Source organism: Rhinoraja longicauda, chromosome 8 (assembly GCF_053455715.1).
Source record: "Rhinoraja longicauda isolate Sanriku21f chromosome 8, sRhiLon1.1, whole genome shotgun sequence".
NCBI lineage: Eukaryota > Metazoa > Chordata > Chondrichthyes > Rajiformes > Arhynchobatidae > Rhinoraja > Rhinoraja longicauda.
In genome coordinates, this window is record NC_135960.1 from 7,875,075 (window position 1) to 7,888,965 (window position 13,891).

Here is a 13,891-nt window from a genome sequence, read left to right on the forward strand (position 1 = left end):
AAGTCAATGTTCATACCGCTGGGCTGCAAGCTGCCCAGGCGAAATATGAGGTGCTGTTCCTCCAATTTCCTGTGGGCCTGACTATGGCGCTGTGTGGGGGTTGATTGTGATCGTGTATGGTTTTTCCGCTGACTGGCTAGCACATGACGGCACGGTGGCGCAGGGGTAGAGGTGCTGCCTTACAGTGAATGCAGCGCCGGAGATCCGGGTTCAATCCCGGCTACCGGTGCTGTCTGTACGGAGTTTGTACGATCTCCCCAAGATCTTCGGTTTCCTCCCACACTCCAAAGACGTACAGGTATGTAGGTTAATTGACTTGGTAAATATAAAAATTGTCCTTCGTGGGTATAGGATAGTGTCAATGTGCGGGGATCGCTGGTCGGCGCGGACCCAGTGGGCCGAAAGGCCCTGTTTCTGCACTGTATCTCTAAAAGCTTTTCACTCTACCTTGGTATGTGTGGTAATAAACTAAACTAATCAGCTCCTTATCATCATCATCATATCATATATATATACAGCCGGAAACAGGCCTTTTCGGCCCACCAAGTCCGTGCCGCCCAGCGATCCCCGTACATTAACACTATCCTACACCCACTAGGGACAATTTTTACATTTACCCAGCCAATCAACCTACATACCTGTACGTCTTTGGAGTCATGGCTCATCCAACCTTGGTCTCAGTAGCCCTTTGCGACTTTCTACCCATCGTACTCTGTTCCCTTGCAGTTCAAGTACTTGTCAATGTCAATGCCCCCCCCCCCCCCCTCCCTCACCTCTACTTTTGAGATGTTGAATTCCCAAGTGTCACGTCCTTGCGAGAGGAGAAATTACTCCCTCGACTTCATTCTAAAATTTAATTCCCTTATTCCGAGAATAGACACTTGGTTTTAGATACCTCAACTAGGAGAAATATCCCCTCGGTGGTCTCTGGGCTTTAGAGACACAGGGCTGATACAGTCCCTTCAGCCCACCAGCGAGTCCACGCCAACCAGCGATCACCTCGTACACTAGCACTATCCTACACACGAGGGACAATTTACAATTGTTACCGAAGCCCATTAACCTACACACCAGCACGCCTTTGGAATGTGGGAGGAAACCAGAGCACCCTGAGAAAACCCACGCGGTCACAATGAGACAAACTCCGTACAGACAGCATCCGTAGTCAGGATCGAACCCTGATTTTTGGGGCTATAACGCAGCAACTGTACCACTGCACTACTGAATCTACTATACCCCCATCTACACTTCCCCTGAGAATCTACTCCATTTCAATACGATCATCTCTCATCCTTCCATATTCCAATTAGTGTATCAGCCATGATCACAATGAATGGCGGTGCTGGCTCGAAGGGCCGAATAGCCTCCTCCTGCACCTATTTTCTATGTTCGATGTTTCTATATAGACTAAACTTAATCATACAGTAGAACCCCTTCATGCCAGCGATCAACATAATGAATCTGAAGAAGGGTCTCGACCCGAAACATCACCCATTCCTTCTCTCCTGAGATGCTGCCTGACCCGCTGAGTTTCTCCAGCATTTTGTGATACGTTCGATTTGTACCAGCATCTGCAGTTATTTTCCTAAACGTAATGAACCTTCTCTGCATTGCCTTTAATGCAAGTATATTCGTCGTAAAATATAAAAATCAAAGTTGGTTACAATACTCCAGGTACCATCTCGCCAGTGCCTTTTAAAATGACATCAGATTTTCCCTAACTCATTTTTATGAGGTTCTGCAATCCATTAATGTTCATAATTAATTGCTGTACCTACATGCCAACCCTTTGCATTTTATGCACAGTGATTTAGATTTGATTTCACTGCGATATTTTGTACCTTCACTGAAACTTCAATAGATAATTTGCCTTTTACAATCTTCCGTCCAAAGTAAAAAGCTCACATTTTCTCACATTATATTCCATCTGCCACGTCTTTTGAAATTCAATGGTTTCAATGGTTTAGAAGCCATAAAAAATAGGTGCAGGAACAGGCCATTTGGCCCTTCGAGCCAGCACCGCCATTCAATATAATCATGGCTGATCATCCAAAATCAGTACCCCGTTCCTGCTTTCTCCCCATATCGCCTCACGCAGCCGACTTGGGGGCGCAGAAGATGGGTTCTTCCCGGTTCTTCTCACCAGGCCCTTTGTTCAGCGTCTGCCACCATCTCCCTCCATCCTCCCTCCCCCCCCCCCCCCCCCCCTTGATTCCTGGTCGTCAGGGGCAAGCAAGGGCCGGAGTCGGTGGCTTCCCAGTCCGAGCGGGTTCCTGGTTTAACAGCAGGTGAGTCTGGCCTGAGTCCTTCCTGTTGTGCGTGGCTCGACGCTATCTACATCTCTCTGTAGGCTCTTTTACTTTAGTTTAGGCCTCAAGAAGTTGCAGAGAATTGTGGACGCAGCCCAGACCATCACACAAACCAATCTCCCTTCCATTGACTCCATCTACACCTCGCGCTGCCTCGGCAAGGCCAGCAGCATAATCAAGGACCAGTCGCACCCAGGCCACTCCCTCTCCTCCCCTCTCCCATCGGGCAAAAGGTACAGAAGTGTGAAAACGCACACCTCCAGATTCAGGGACAGTTTCCTCCCAGCTGTTATCAGGCAACTGAACCATCCCACCGCAACCAGAGGGCAGCGCTGAACTACTATCCACCTCTTTGGTGACCCTCGGACTATCCTTGTTTGGACTTTGCCGGCTTAACCTTGCACTAAATGTTATTTGCTTATCATGTATCTACACTGTAAATGGCTCGACGGTAATTATGCATTGTTTTTCCGCTGACTGGATAGCGTGCAACAAAAGTTTTTCGCTGTACCTCAGTTCACTTGAAAACAAACTAAAGTGTAACTGTAACTAGTTTAATTTATTGTCACAGAGGTACAGTGTAAAACCTTTTGTTGCGTGCTAACTAGTCAGCGGAAAGACAATACATGATTACAATCAAGCCATCCTCAGTGTTCAGATACATGATAAAGGGAATAACGTGAGTAACGTTTAATAATAATAATATATTCCTTTATTCGTCCCACACCGGGGAAATTTACAGTGTTACAGCAGCAAAGTGGATAGCAAGAGATCATTCATTATAAATAAAAGTAAAGACAAGGATAAATTGTCATCAGTTTTCTGTGTGTTCTTAGCTGTTACTGTTGACTGGTCTGCTGGGAGCAGTGCTGGTTGTGCAGTCTCACAGCAGCGGGAAGGAAGAACCTCCTATATCTCTCCTTCACGCACTTGGGGTGAAGGAGTCTGTCACTGAAGGAGCCACTCAGTGCAGTGACAGTGTCCTGCATGGGGTGGGAGTCGTTGTCCAGCAGCGATGTTAGCTTTGCCATCATCCTCCTCTCTCCCACCACCTGCACTGAGTCGAGGGGGCAACCCAGGACAGAGCTGGCCTTCCTGACCAGCTTGTCGAGTCTCTTCCCTTCCGCCGCTGAGATGCTGCTGCTCCAGCAGACCACTCCGTAGAAAATGGCCGATGCAACCACCGTGTTGTAGAAGGTCCTTAGGAGTGCCCCCTGCACTCCAAAGGACCTGAGTCTCCTTAGCAGATAAAGTCTGCTCTGGCCCTTTCTGTAGAGCGCATCGGTGTTTTCAGTCCAGTCCAGTTTATTGTTGAGGTAGACACCCAGGTACTTATAAGAATCCACCCTCTCGATGTCCATTCCCTGGATGTTCACCGGTGTCGGGGGGACCTGGCTGCGCCTGCGGAAATCTACCACCATCTCCCTAGTTTTCCCCGCGTTGATCCGGAGGCGGTTCCGCTGGCACCAGTCCACAAACTCCTTGATCAGTTCTCTGTACGCCCTGTCCTCGTCGCCCGTGATGAGGCCGACGATGGCAGAGTCGTCAGAGAACTTCTGTAGATAGGAGTCTGCGGAGCTGTGCCTGAAGTCAGCAGTGTACAGGGTGAACAAGAATGGAGCTAGCACTGTTCCCTGCGGAACCCCAGTGCAGCAGACGACCCTGTCCGAGTCCAGGTCCTTTGTCCTCACACAGCGCAAGATAAAGCCAGTAAAGTCCGATCAAAGATAGTGTGTGGGTCTCCAATAAGGTAGACAATAGACAATAGACAATAGGTGCAGGAGTAGGCCATTCAGCCCTTCGAGCCAGCACCGCCATTCAATGCGATCATGGCTGATCACTCTCAATCAGTACCCCGTTCCTGCCTTCTCCTCATACCCCCTCATTCCGCTATCCTTAAGAGCTCTATCCAGCTCTCTCTTGAAAGCATCCAACGAACTGGCCTCCACTGCCTTCTGAGGCAGGGAATTCCACACCTTCACCACTCTCTGACTGAAAAAGTTCTTCCTCATCTCCGTTCTAAATGGCCTACCCCTTATTCTTAAACTGTGGCCCCTTGTTCTGGACTCCCCCAACATTGGGAACATGTTTCCTGCCTCTAATGTGTCCAATCCCCTAATTATCTTATATGTTTCAATAAGATCCCCCCTCATCCTTCTAAATTCCAGTGTATACAAGCCCAATCGCTCCAGCCTTTCAACATACGACAGTCCCGCCATTCCGGGAATTAACCTAGTTAACCTACGCTGCACGCCCTCCATAGCAAGAATATCCTTCCTCAAATTTGGAGACCAAAACTGCACACAGTACTCCAGGTGCGGTCTCACCAAGGCCCGGTACAACTGTAGAAGGACCTCTTTGCTCCTATACTCAACTCCTCTTGTTATGAAGGCCAACATTCCATTGGCTTTCTTCACTGCCTGCTGTACCTGCATGCTTCCTTTCAGTGACTGATGCACTAGGACACCCAGATCTCGTTGAACTCCCCCTCCTCCTAACTTGACACCATTGAGATAATAATCTGCCTTTCTATTCTTACTTCCAAAGTGAATAACCTCACACTTATCTACATTAAACTGCATCTGCCATGTATCCGCCCACTCACACAACCTGTCCAAGTCACCCTGCAGCCTTATTGCATCTTCCTCACAATTCACACTACCCCCCAACTTAGTATCATCTGCAAATTTGCTAATGGTACTTTTAATCCCTTCGTCTAAGTAGCTCAGGACTGCTCTCTGGTTGTTGGGTGGATGGTTCAGTCGCCCGAATCTTCCTTTGTGCCTTCCAATCAAACATACTTAACCACCCATCTTTGTGTCATCAGTACATTTGTCTATAACATTCTCAGTCCTTTCATCCACACCGTAAATATGGATTGTAAATGACTGTACTCCCAGCAATGATCCATGTAGCACGTTGCTGCAGTCAATCTTTTTCACTGGAGTGTATAAAGTTAATGGATGACCTTGTAGAGGCATGTACAATCAGGAGGAGTACACGTGGGCTGGACAGTCACAACTTTTCTCCAAGGGTAGGAAAACTAGAGGCCGTAAATTTAAAGGGAGAGGGGAAAGATTGAAAAGGGAAGACAGGTGCAGAGCCGAAACATCACCAAAGATGCTGAGATAAGGATAGAGTTTTCAGACAGGGAGCAGTGGATATACGGAACAAACTGCCTGCCAGAGGAGGCTGTAGAACTGGGTACAATTACAAGGTTAAAAAGGACACTTAGACAGGTACATGTAGGGGTTGCCAAATTTCGAACTCCAAAATAAGGGACAAAAGGTTGACGTCACCGCCCGCGCCCCACGTGACCTCACCCAGCCAGCGGCCACGTGCTCCCGCTCCACCAATTGTGGCCGCCCGGGCCGAGAGGGGGGTTGCTACGCAACTTCCGTTAGGCGAACATACTCGGCCTTGCTCCCCGAGCACCCTCCATTAGCCTACACTGTCCAGGACTACAGCGGCCCCCGGGCCTTCAGTGTCCGGGCCTACAGTGTCCGGGTCTACAGCGGCCCCCCGGGCCTTCAGTGTCCTGGCCTACAGCGCCCCCCAGGGCCTACAGTGTCCGGGCATTCAGTGTCCGGGCCTACAGTGTCCGGGTCTACAGCGGCCCCCCCGGGCCTTCAGTGTCCGGGCCTACAGTGTCCTGGCCTACAGCGTCCCCCAGGGCCTACAGTGTCCGGGCCTTCAGTGTCCGGGCCTACAGTGTCCGGGTCTACAGCGGCCCCCCGGGCCTTCAGTGTCCGGGCCTACAGTGTCCTGGCCTACACGGCCCCCAGGGCCTACAGTGTCCGGGCCTACAGTGTCCTGGCCTACAGCGCCCCCCGGGCCTTCAGTGTCCGGGCCTATAGTGTCCGGGACTACAGCGGCCCCCGGGGCCTTCAGTGTCCGGGCCTACACTGTCCGGGTCTACAGCGGCCCCCGGGGCCTACAGTGTCCGGGCCTACAGTGTCCTGGCCTACAGCGCCCCCCGGGCCTTCAGTGTCCGGGCCTACAGTGTCCGGGTCTACAGCGGCCCCCGGGGCCTTCAGTGTCCGGGCCTACAGTGTCCTGGCCTACAGCGCCCCCCAGGGCCTACAGTGTCCGGGCCTTCAGTGTCCGGGCCTACAGTGTCCGGGACTACAGCGGCCCCCGGGGCCTTCAGTGTCCGGGCCTACACTGTCCGTGGCCTACAGCGGCCCCCCGGGCCTACAGTGTCCGGGCCTACAGTGTCCGGGCCTACAGCGCCCTCCGGGCCTTATACGTTACAAGGGCGTTCCCATACGGGACAAACCAATTTAGCCCAAGATATGGGATGTCCTGGCTAACACAGGACAGTTGGCAACCCTAGGTACATGGATAGGAAAGGTTGAGAGGGATATGGGAGGAGAGCAGGTAAACTGGACTAGCTTAAATAGACATCCAGATCGGCATGGACCAGTTGGACTGAAGGGCCTATTTCCACATTGTTTCATTCAAAAACAGCATCTTTACCCTAATTTGCTAATTTACCCCATGTCTGTTACTTTGCCAGTATATTACCTCAAGTATTATGTGCTCTTTACTGTTGTGATATTGCAAGGACTACTTTGTGCAGATACCGGACCACGAAGTACAACATTTACTTGTGCCAATACCTTTTATTGGGCGGCACAGTGGTGCAGCTTACAGCCCAGTGGTATGAACATTGACTTATCCAACTTTAGATAGTTCCTCTGTCCCTCCCTTCCACCCCCCCTTCCCAGATCTCCCTCTATCTTCCTGTCTCCACCTATATCCTTCCTTTGTCCCGCCCCCCTGACATCAGTCTGAAGAAGGGTCTCAACCTGAAACGTCACCCATTCCTTCTCTCCAGAGATGCTGCCTGACCTGCTGAGTTACTCCAGCACTTTGTGAAATCTTAAGTTGATCAGTTTGCCTTGAAATAAATATATAGGAAGGAACTCCAGATGCTGGTTTACACCGAAGATAGACACAAAATCCTAGAGTAACTCAGCGGGGCAGGTAGCATCTCTGGAGAGAACGAATGGGTGACGTTTCGGGTCGAGACCCTTCTTCAAACTGGGAGTCAGGAGAGAGGGAGACACAAAGATAAGGAAGGGTAAGGTGTGAAAACGAGACATCAAAAGAGATAAAACTTAAGCAAAATGTAGTATAGATCATTATCTAACTTGTGACAACAAAGCTTGTTGGAGACTTGGCCTCCACAGCCTTCTGTGGAAAGAATTTCATAGATTCACATCTCCTCATCTCCTTCCTAAAAGAACGTCCTTTAATTCTGAGGCTATGACCTCTAGTCCTCGACTTTCCCACTAGTGGAAACATCCTCTCCACATCCACTCTATCTATCCAAGCCTTTCACTGTTCTGTACGTTTCAATGCGGTCCACCCTCATTCTTCTAAACTCCAGCGAGTACAGGCCCAGTGCCGACAAACGCTCGTCATAGGTTAATCTCCTCATTCCTGGGATCATTCTTGTAAACCTCCTCTGGACCCACTCCAGAGCCAGCACACCCTTCTTTAGATACGGTGCCCAAAATTGCTCACAATATTCTAAATGCGGTCTTACCAACATCTTAAAGGGCGGTCGCGGTGGCGCAGCGGTAGAGTTGCTGCCTTATAGCGAATGCAGCGCCGGAGACTCAGGTTCGATCCCGACATGGGGTGCTTGTCTGTACGAAGTTTGTACGTTCTCCCCGTGACCTGCGTGGGTTTTCTCCGAGATCTTCGGTTTCCTCCCACACTCCAAAGACATACAGGTACGTAGGTTAATTGGCTTGGTAAATGTAAAAATTGTCCGTAGTGGGTGTAGGATAGTGTTAGTGTGCGGGGATCGAAGGGCCTGTTTCTGCGCTGTATCTCCAAATCTAAAAAAAAAATCTAAATCTTATAGAACCTCAACGAGCCCTCTTGAAATAAATGCTCATGATCCTCACATACACGATTCCGTACCCACAGTTATCTGTCTGATCAATTAGCCACCAACTTCACCTCCCCCTTTATCCGTCCAACCTTCCCTTGATCTTTTCATGTGGAGGTACCTGCAAATGAAAGTGCCGTGGTCACAGCTAATGGTTCCGTCATCATTGAAGATCGGCAGTCTGATTCGACCAGGTCCCCTTTAATGGTCACTGGGGCAGAGGTGAAGTGTCGCAGTCCCACCTTTAACGGCGCGATCCAATTGAACTGAACTGAAGAGAGGCAGCCAACGAAACCCTGTGTATTAGCGTTCAGTATCTCCTGGTCGAGACTGGCAGTATCTGAAAAATATCGGAAGAACACAGGAACGTTAACTGAGTACAGACACAAAATGCTGGAGTAACTCAGCGGGACACGCAGCATCTATGGAGAGAAGGAATAGGTAACGTTTTGGGTCGAGACTCTTCTTCAGACTGAGAGTTGGGGGAAAGGGAAACGAAAGAGATGTAGACGGTGATACAGAGAGATATAGCACAAATGAATAAAATATATGCAAAAAAAGTAACGGCGATAAAAGATAATTGTGAATCTGTGGAATTCTCTGCCACAGAAGGCAGTGGAGGCCAATTCACTGGATGGATTTAAAAGAGAGTTAGATAGAAGTCTAGAGGCTAGCGGAATCATGGGATATGGGGGGAAGGCAGGCACGGGTTACTGATTGCGGATGATCAGCCATGATCACGACACAATGAATGGCGGCGCTGGCTCAAAGGGCCAAATGGCCTCCTCCTGCACCTATTTTCTACGAGGCAGGCCATTGTCAGCTGTGGGCGAGGTGAAAACGAGTTGCAGACAATGACACTCAACAAGACGGCTTTGAAGCCGGTACGACCTGGGTGGGTGGGGGAGGGATGGGGAGAGAGAGAGGTACGGTGCAGGTTGAAGTTGGTGAAATCAATATTCATACCGCTGGGCTGTAAGCTGCCCAAGCGAGATATGAACAGAGTGTGTTGGATAGAAGCTGGAGAATATGAAAAATCATCATTATAACACAAAAGAGGCCATTGATCCCAGCAACTATTAGAGCAGTCTCATCAGTTCTAGTCCATCTCAGGTTACTCCCCCTGTAACCCGGCAACTTATTACCCCACAGGTCTAGGCAACCCCCCCCCCCCCTCACCCCCCCCTTTTGAGTAATTTGCCATTTACCTACACTGGGCCAAATGGTTAGATTGTAATCATGCATTGTCTTTCTGCTGACTGCTTAGCACGCAACAAAAGCTTTTCACTGTACCTCGGTACACGTGACAATCAACTAAAACTGAATTAACTCCCTACACAACTTTCTTGCTACCGAATAGTGAGGGCATGGTGGCGCAGTGGTAGAGTTGCTGCCTTACAGGCCCAGAGACCCCGGTTCAATCCTGACTACGGGTGCTGTCCGTGCAGAGTTTGCACGTTCACCCCGTGATCTGTAGAGAAAAAACTGCAGACGCTGGTTAAAATCGAAGGTGGGCACACAATGCTGGAGTAACTCAGCGGGTCATGCAGCATCTCTGGAGAGAGATAATGGGTGACCTTTTCGGGTCGAGACCCTTCTTCAGTCTGAAACGTCTCTCTGTGATCTGCGTGGGTTTTCTCCGGGAGCTCTGGTTTCCTCACACACTCCAAAGTCGTAGCAGGTTTGTAGGTTAATTGCCTTGTCAAAATTGTAAATTGTCCCTCATGTGTGTAGGAGAGTGTGAGTGTGTGTGGATCGCTGGTCGGCGCGGACTCGGTGGGCCGAAGGGCCCGTTTCCACGCTGTATCTCCAAACATCTTTGGGGTACGGCAGGAAGCCAGCGCACCAAAAGGAAACAAAATCTGGGTGTCCTAGTGCATCAGTCACTGAAAGGAAGCATGCAGGTACAGCAGGCAGTGAAGAAAGCCAATGGAATGTTGGCCTTCATAACAAGAGGAGTTGAGTATAGGAGCAAAGAGGTCCTTCTGCAGTTGTACAGGGCCCTAGTGAGACCGCACCTGGAGTACTGTGTGCAGTTTTGGTCTCCAAATTTGAGGAAGGATATTCTTGCTATTGAGGGCGTGCAGCGTAGGTTTACTAGGTTAATTCCCGGAATGGCGGGACTGTCATATGTTGAAAGACTGGAGCGACTAGGCTTGTGTACACTGGAATTTGGAAGGATGAGAGGAGATTTTATCGAAACGTATAAGATAATTAAGGGGTTGGACACGTTAGAGGCAGGAAACATGTTCCCGATGTTGGGGGAGTCCAGAACAAGGGGCCACAGTTGAAGAATAAGGGGTAGGCCATTTAGAACTGAGATGAGGAAAAACCTTTTCAGTCAGAGAGTTGTGAATCTGTGGAATTCTCTGCCTCAGAAGGTAGTGGAGGCCAATTCTCTGAATGCATTCAAGAGAGAGCTAGATAGAGCTCTTAAGGATAGCGGAGTCAGGGGGTATGGGGAGAAGGCAGGAACGGGGTACTGATTGAAAATGATCAGCCATGATCACATTGAATGGCAGTCCTGGCTCGAAGGGCCGAATGGCCTCCTCCGGCACCTATTGTCTATTGTCTATTGAAACCTGTTTAGTCACTGGGATGACTCAGATAGCTCCCAAGGTTAGGATCGAAAGCACGCCCTTGGATCCATTAGGCACCAGTGTGAATTGCTACACCATTGTGCCATCAAGTGGGGGATTTCTTTGCATTTAGTGCCATTTTAAGATTACTTGATGCTTGCGCTCAGCTAAAGTATTGCAGCCGGATAAAGAAAAGTTCCGATGCTGATTGATGTAACCGCAGGTCGAGATGTTATTTTCCACCCAGTAACAACAATGCAAGATGGAGGCAAAAAAGACTGCAGATGCTGGAATTTTGAACAAAAGACAAACTGCTGGAGGAACTCAGTGGTCAGGGAACATCTGGAGAGGAAAATGGACAGCAATTATGGTTTGAAACCACCGTCAGAATGAAGAAGGGTCTTGGCCCGCAACGTCACCCATTCCTTCTCTCCAGAGATGCTGCCTGTCCTCCCTGTGTTACTCGGGCATTTTGTGTCAATAGACAACAGACAATAGGCAATAGACAATAGGTGCAGGAGTAGGCCATTTGGCCCTTCGAGCCAGCACCACCATTCAATGTGATCATGGCTGATCATTCTCAATCAGTACCCCGTTCCTGCCTTCACCCCATACCCCCTGACTCCGCTATCCTTAAGAGCTCTATCCAGCTCTCTCTTGAACGCATTCAGAGAATTGGCCTCCGCTGCCTTCTGAGGCAGAGAATTCCACAGATTTACAACTCTCTGACTGAAAAGGTTTTTCCTCATCTCCGTTCTAAATGGCCTACCCCTTATTCTTAATCTGTGGCCCCTGGTTCTGGACTCCCCCAACATTGGGAACATGTTTCCTGCCTCTAACGTGTCCAACCCCTTAATAATCTTATATGTTTCGATAAGATCCCCTCTCATCCTTCTAACTTCCATTGTCTATCGATGTTGTCTGTCCTTTTCCCTCCACTGATGCCACTCGATACCTCCAACAGTTTTATATTGAACATCACCTATTCCTTTTCTCCACAAAGAAGTTCAACTCAGATGCCAGTCCTTTTTGAAAGATTAGTTCTCCTCAAACTATGAATCAGTCGGCCACAAGAGTGGCCTATTGTTTGTGGGAAGGTGGAAAATGTCACCATTTTTAATTAAAGTTTATTGGATTTAATCTGGTGTGCACTGTGAAATGTCACACACAGGTCAGTGAAATTAAAGGTGCCAATCTTGTCCAAATGTGTGTGTCAATTTTAAATAGTGATGGGAACTAGGGGCACGTTTTGGTCCCAATCTATCTTAGTGTCACGATTCTTCTTTCTAAATCACCGTGTCTGTTCTGCAGAAGCTGCAATTTTAAATAGATATGACTGAGTGTAGATGTAGTGCGGAACATGTCAGGACAAATGTCTTGCACAATTTCCTTTCAAACAATTTGATAAACCGGGGTGTATGGAGTATATGGCGGGCGCACATATGGGCGGCACGGTGGCGCAGCAGTAGAGTTGCTGCCTTACAGCCCTTACAGAACATTTACGAGGATGTTTCCAGGACTAGAGGGTGTGAGCTATAGGGAGAGGTTGAGTAGGCTGGGTCTCTATTCCATGGCTTGCAGGAGGTCGAGGGGAGATCTTATAGACGTGTACAAAATCATGAGAGGAATAGATCGGGTAGATTCACAGAGTCTCTTGTTCAGAGTAGGGGAATCGAGGGCCAGAGGACATAGGTTCAAGGTGAAGGGGGAAAGATTTAATAGGAATCCGAGGGGCAACATTTTCACACACAGAGCGGTGGGTGCATGGATCAAGCTGCCAGAGGAGGTAGTTGAGGCTGGGACTATCTCATCGTTTAAGAAACAGTTGGACAGGTACATGGATAGGACTGGTTTGGAGGGACATGGACCAAGCGCAGGCAAGTGGGACTAGGGTAGCTGGGACATTGTTGGCCGGTGTGGGCGAGTTGGGCCGAAGAGCCTGTTTCCACACTGTGTCAATCTATGACCCGGGTTCAATCTTGGCTATGGGTGCTGTCTGTACGGAGTTTGTACGTTCTCCCTGTGACCAGCGTGGGTTTTCTCCGGGAACTTCGGTTTCCTCCCACGCTCCAAAGACACACAGGTTTGTAGTCTAATTGGCTTGGTATGAATGTAAAAAAATTGTCCCTGTTGTAGGACAGTGTTAATGTGCGGGGATCACAGTACGGTGCAGACTTGGTGGGCCAAAGGGCCAGTTTCTGCTCAGTACCTATAAATTAAAAATAAGTAATTAAGCTTAGTTTAGAAACAAAATGACTCAACGGGTCAAGGCAGCGTCTCTGGAGAAAATGGATAGGTGACGTTTTGGGTCGGGACCTTTCTTCAGATGCCCAGATGTTCTCCAAACCTGTACACCTTCCTCCCCATAACCCCGACACCCCTTACTAATAGGGTTGCCAACTGTCCCGTATTAGCCGGGACATCCCGTATTTTGGGCTAAATTTGCTTGTCCCGTATGGGACAGCCCTTGTCCCGTATTCGGCCCGCGGGCCGCTGTGGGCCCCGATACTGTAGGAGCTCGTTAACGTTAACGGAGTTTGGGGAGCGGGGCCGAGTGTGTTCGGGGAGCGGGGCCGAGTGTGTTCGGGGAGCGGGGCCGCAGTGTGTTCGCCTCATGGAGGATCCTGGCCCCCTCCACTCCCCACTCCACAACTCCCTCCTCCCTCCCTCCCCCCTTCCCTCCCCCCCACTCCCCTCCCGGTTACAATGGAAACCCTTCGAGGACGGGCCCAACGGGCACACTTGTGCCATTGGTGGAGTGGGAGCACGTGGCCGCTGGCTGGGTGACTAGGCTTGTATACACTGGAATTTAGAAGGATGAGAAGAGATCTTATCGAAACGTATAAGATATTAAGGGGTTGGACACATTAGAGGCAGGAAACATGTTCCCAATGTTGGGGGAGTCCAGAACAAGGGGCCACAGTTTAAGAATAAGGTTAGGCCATTTAGAACTGAGATGAGGAAAAACTTTTTCAGTCAGAGAGTTGTGAATCTGTGAAATTCTCTGCCTCAGAAGGCAGTGGAGGCCAATTCTCTGAATGCATTCAAGAGAGAGCTGGATAGAGCTCTTAAGGATAGCGGGGTCAGGGGGTATGGGA

At 49.5% G+C, this 13,891-nt stretch overlaps 1 protein-coding gene across 1 annotated transcript in view; it reads right to left on the reverse strand.

Annotated features, from left to right (window-relative positions):
* The window catches only part of LOC144595736 (contactin-associated protein-like 5), a 970,382-nt gene that overhangs the window by 37,557 nt on the left and 918,934 nt on the right, over positions 1-13,891 (reverse strand). The window contains 1 exon segment of the mRNA XM_078403311.1: positions 8,336-8,554. Within this exon segment, the coding sequence (XP_078259437.1) occupies positions 8,336-8,554 (219 nt within the window).